General features: G+C 38.2%; 1 protein-coding gene across 1 annotated transcript; it reads right to left on the bottom strand.

Moving 5' to 3' along the window:
* Positions 1-120: 120 nt before the first annotated feature.
* On the bottom strand, positions 121-2,278 carry LOC103356237 (UBX domain-containing protein 1-like). The gene is made up of 4 exons (XM_008280320.1): positions 2,226-2,278; positions 1,593-1,657; positions 649-702; positions 121-472 (listed from the first exon to the last, which is right to left on the bottom strand). Exons 2-4 carry the CDS (start codon positions 1,649-1,651, stop codon positions 277-279), a joined length of 309 nt encoding a protein of 102 aa, XP_008278542.1. The 5' UTR covers positions 1,652-1,657; positions 2,226-2,278; the 3' UTR covers positions 121-276.
* Positions 2,279-5,378: the final 3,100 nt, after the last annotated feature.

The following is a 5,378-nucleotide window of genomic DNA, read 5'->3' on the forward strand; positions in this document are numbered from 1 at the left end:
CTCAACTGTTAACCAGATGGAAAAGTCTGGTTTTGTTAATTCCTGTATTTTAAAATATATCAAATACTACACAAAAAAATGTTGTTTATTCCTGAAATTTAAAATATATCAAATATTATACAAAAAACTGCATTGCTCAAAACCTTTTACTGTATATTCAGGGGTCTCAAAGGCAGAGCTCTAATGGTAGAGACGTTCTAACAAAACATTTAATATTAGAAAAATTCATATTGTCTCATCGTGTGCATCATCACATTGCACATCTCCAGGTGACATTTACAGTGATGTTACTGCCACACTGTCGTGGCCCTGCGTGTCCCCCATAAAGCACAACATGCCCTGACCTTCAGCGGTGTCTGCTAGTGTCGGCTGTTCTGTGCTGGACTGGCTGTCTGCTTCTCCTCCCAGGACGTTCCCCACAGGCGGCACATAGGGCTCATCGATGTCTGGGTCATTCTCATGTTCCATTAACCTGATAAAACGCATATCACATTGGAAAGATTGGGACTAAAAGCCTCAAGGTCTTATCACCAGAATTAGAAACATGTTTTCATGCAACATGGCTGTGACTAAAGTACTACAGAGTTGGATGTTAATGTGTGCATTCAGTACTAGTATGCTGTTATTCTGAGAGTGTGTCAGACTCACCAGTCCATTGCTTGTTCTATTCCCTGGTTCCCCGTGTTAGCCACTGCTTTCTCACTGGAAAGAAATAATTCAATTAAGAACACACAGACGTGAACTAATGTTAGGTAACTTTCACTTCTTTGAAGAAAATCTTAAACCTGGAAACTCTACTGAACAAAAATATAAACGCAGCATCCAATATTTTATCGAATTCTATTCTTTTTAACAAGGGGGAATAAGTATTTGTTGTTCCGACATACAATATCTTTATAGCAGAATGGGCGTCATGGAACAACGTAGCACGCACTACACAGTGAATAATAATGGGCAGATTGAGAGTGGAGTCAAAGACCTGAAATCACAAGCCGGTAACAAATCACACACCTGTGATGCACAAAGTTAAATAAGTTGTTGCTGGCTTGTGAAACGTTGCCTCCCTTTTTCTAAAGGGCTCAGTGGAGTTGGCGGGCATTGTGGGTGGCAGGATTACTTTTCTTGCACACATACATCCAGACAATTTCTGAAGACACTCGATGGGGAAGTTGTGGACATTCACGTGTCCTGACTAACGTGTCAGCATCCAGCATGTCAACAACCTGTTATCAACTGTGGCATCAGGTCATTTGAATAAAACTGCATTTGGAAGTTTACTTTCATATTTACTAGTCAAAGAGGTGTCTGTGTAGTGGCCCATTATCTGATCATTGTCTTTTAAAGCCTCACCTGACCAGGATGTGGATGAACTCAATGGTGGAGAATTTGTCACCAGATGAACGGCTCAACAACTGTTTTGGATAATTTAAACCTTTTTGATATTTTTAACGTGTTTTTGGTTGGGGGTTTTTTGTTTGTTTTTTCTTTTTCTTTTTTAAATCAGAAAACAAGACCATTAGCATGCTGCGTTTGCATATTTGTTCTGTGGATATTAACCAGGATCATTTTTGTTCTGATTTACTGTCACTCACGCTCTGTTTCTTTCAAAGCCCATCTCCAGAAGGCTCTCTAGTGTGGTCAGCTCTGCCATTTTCACCTGAAACAACACCGCTGCGTCAATGAGCAATTCACCAAATATACCTTAAACACATCACTGACACTATTGTCATTTGCTGCTAGTAGGAGGTAAGTCACAATAAATGACCAGGTTCTCCTCTGACCCAACTTCAGCAACTTTAAATCTGAAGTCAATACAACACCTCATGACTTTTCTATAGCTTTGTCCTGTGTAAAGCAGCTACATGACCACGGTAAATCAGAATACAACACTGTGTGAACAAACAGCAACCCTTTCTCGACTATCAGTTTGACAAACTACTTGTTTATTCCGGCTCGCTAGTTATCCAATATCAAAACTGAAATTATTCTGAGAGCTAAAATTAGCATTGATGTGGCTAACGTTCACATTTCGAAAGCTAGCTGGGAAGCCTCGCTGGCTAGCAATATTTAAAGACAATCCGGCTCTCTAATAAGCTCTCTGTCGCTTTAGCTAAAAACGTGTGTTTGTATGTTACACGTAAAGGCACCCAGAAGTGTTATTTTATTTTCGAAACACGCAATATCAGCTAAAATACTCATGAGGATAGCGCTCGTTAGCTACTCACACATCAGTCAACACCGCTTCAACAGTACGGAAACCCACACAGGTCAAACAGAGCGGCTCGAAAAAGCGAATTCGTATTTTAACGCAACAAAACCACTGTATAATCTGTAGACAGTCTATGCACAAAACCTCTTCAGAAATGACTAGCACTGATCATTTTCTCATTATAACAAAGTGATACCACCTTTACATTCATGTGTCTAAAAGTTCCAGTAAGCTATATGTCAAATGCAAGTTTCCATTTCTTTTCTGGTCACACAACATCCTAAAGCTTTATTCCTTCTATAAACTAATAATGGAACCGACAATTACTACCAATAGTTTCTTATATTTACTGAAATGTTGTAAATGTAATTCCAGTGGTGAGGGAGCCTTTTCTAAAGTGAAAGTAACAGGCTTAACAAAGTGAAAGTCATACATTGAAAAAACAAGTGACTTCATATTCACTGTTTTATTATGTAATATATAAATTAGAATATTTGCCTCAGTAACGTAGAAAAAGTAGAGAGTATAAAACACCACAAACTGTGTGTACTTCAGAATTGTGCAATATGCAAATTGGCTGCAGTGCTGCTTGAGTTAAAGTACATCGTCGCTTTCCTGCATTCACAGCCTCCATTTGTGGTGTTTTCAAAGAAATCTGATTTAATCTACTACAGTCTCTGGGTCCTACACATACCAATGAACATTATCAGGTAAGACTGTAACACACTTTCAGTTTCTTTTTCACCTAGCTTTAGATCCATGGTGTTAAATGTAGACAGGTTAAATGTATATACTTGGCCTCACTTACATGGGAAGAGGAAGAAGATGTCCAGAACGGGACGATTTGCAGAAATGACCATCTTTGATCTTTATCTGTTTTTTGTTTTTGGAAGAAAATTGTGATTTCAAGACATCTGTTGAAATAACAGAGACAACATGCGCACGACAGTCATGACCAGGCAAGTATGAAGTCTGTACCCACATGTGTTATACAAGGCAGTAATGACAAATGCAACAAGAATGTTGAAGGTAAGCTGCTGCTCAAATTTTCATTTAGACCTATCGTCAAAGTACCATGCAAATTAAAACCTTTTTTAGAAATAACATGCAAATGAAACAAACAGTGCAAAACAAGCTGAGCAGGTTTTGTGTTTACCTTGGAAAAAAAAAAAAAGAAAAGTTCTTTGACGCATTGTTTTTTGACTTAGTCTTCTTGGCTGCCTAAGATAAAAGTCTCTAATCTGCAAATCAATAAGAAATCCTGATATACCATCTTGCATTGGGAGTCTAAAGTACTCATAATTACTTCTGGGCAGAGATTTTATAGGTATCCAGACCAGCACAGGCAGTAAATTCTGAGTTTGATCTTCTATGGTCCACACAGAAGTATTGCTTTAACATAATCTTTTAGTGTTTTCTCAGTTGAATTGCTTTCCCCCCCCATGCTGTATATATCTGTACAGTTTTTGAAAACGCTGACAGCAGAAGATGCACCAACCCGCTGAATGACGACTGTTAAGAGTGAGGCAGATGATCTGAAGTACTTTAAGGTCAGGTGATGTTTCTTATTGGCTGTTCTCCTGCTTGTATGATTTTTATACCATCCTCATGTGTCCGTGGTGATCAAACAGAATGCAATTTGCTGACTTTTATGCGCAGGTTGGGTCTGTTACATATTTACAGTAAGTGTAATGATTAATTTTTCTCTGCCCCACGCAGTCTTAAGCAGCCCTCATTCACGAGTCAGGGACAGTCCTCAGAGTCTTTCTGCTCACTTCTGTCTCTTCTTTCTCCCACTGACTCTTTATTTGGCTGGTTTCCTCTTCTCTGGCTTCTCTCTCAGAATGACTGACTGAATTGAGCTTCATTTGCAGAATTTGTGTGGTGAGTATTAACTTTTCATACACATTTCAGTGAGATTAATGAACTGATTAGCAATTAAGGACATTTCATTAAGCAATCAGTCCAACAGTATATATTTATTTGTAGACTGTAGGACATATAAAGGGCAGTTCTAGTTTCCATTTTCACAAGATTGTCCTGCATTTGTTTTGTATTTTGCACTGATTAAATATTAACAGTGCACCTATGCTGTAGGCAACTTGACAAACTAGTCAGTGGAAGCACATTCATGTTCTTTGATTAGCAAAATGTTGGTCAGATATCATTCCTTGAGCAATTTTGCAACCTCATTTTTAAGAAGAGAGGCAAAGTGGCAGTTGAGTAAATGTATAAAGTGAATGAAAACTGAAAAAGAGGAAAGATACTGGCAGCAAACATGATTTAATTCTGTTACAGGTTGTTGGATGATGTGTTTAATGGGGCTCAGATAAACTTTTCACATTTCACTTCACTAACAGAGAGACTCCTCAAAATCCTTCTACTTGTTATATCTGCTCCCAAAACTGCAATAAACATAATTTTCTGTGGATTCACATTCTGAAGTTAGTCCACCTTTTGTTAAAAGACTGAGAACATTCCTGCTGTCGTTAAGCCAATCTTGCATTATGAAAAACTTGTTTAAAATGTGGTTCTTGATTTTCTATTGCAGTGTAAACCAGATCAGCCTCTTTGTAATTATTGTGTTTTCATCACATTCCTTCTAATTTCAGTGCAGATTCTCTGAAGGCACTAATAACCTTTCACCGTGCAATTATCTGGTAAAAAACAAACAAACATATATAGCAGGGTGGGCAAAGCTGAAGGAGACAATAGGGGTGAAGGTCTCTTTAGTCTACCCTGAAATTGCTTTATGGCTCTGTTTTTTTACAGAAGGACAGGGTTAAGGGTCAAAGCTCAGCCAGGATACGTGAAGAGAGATTGTGGGAAACTGAGAACACGAGTTGTGCACAAGGAAATGATGCATACTTCAAAGCCATATCAACGGCAAAGTGTAAAAGATTAATTTTAATAGACTTGACAGTAAAAACTCAATGCTGGGAAGACTCTTTGACTTCTGATTCACCGACTGAATGACCCTGATTTTTATTGGAGCCATAAGGGTAAAATGTAATCTTAGAGGCCGTAAAAACCAAGATTAGATGTTGGGTGATATTTTACTTACCCCCTATTCAGTGTGGGTGGTGTTATCACATGAGTACTTACATATAAAACATGTAATAAAATGATTTAGATTCACGTAGTCAGCGACAATTGGCCAAAAGAGGGC

This window comes from Stegastes partitus, unplaced genomic scaffold (genome assembly GCF_000690725.1).
Source record: "Stegastes partitus isolate 25-593 unplaced genomic scaffold, Stegastes_partitus-1.0.2 Scaffold190, whole genome shotgun sequence".
Lineage (NCBI taxonomy): Eukaryota > Metazoa > Chordata > Actinopteri > Pomacentridae > Stegastes > Stegastes partitus.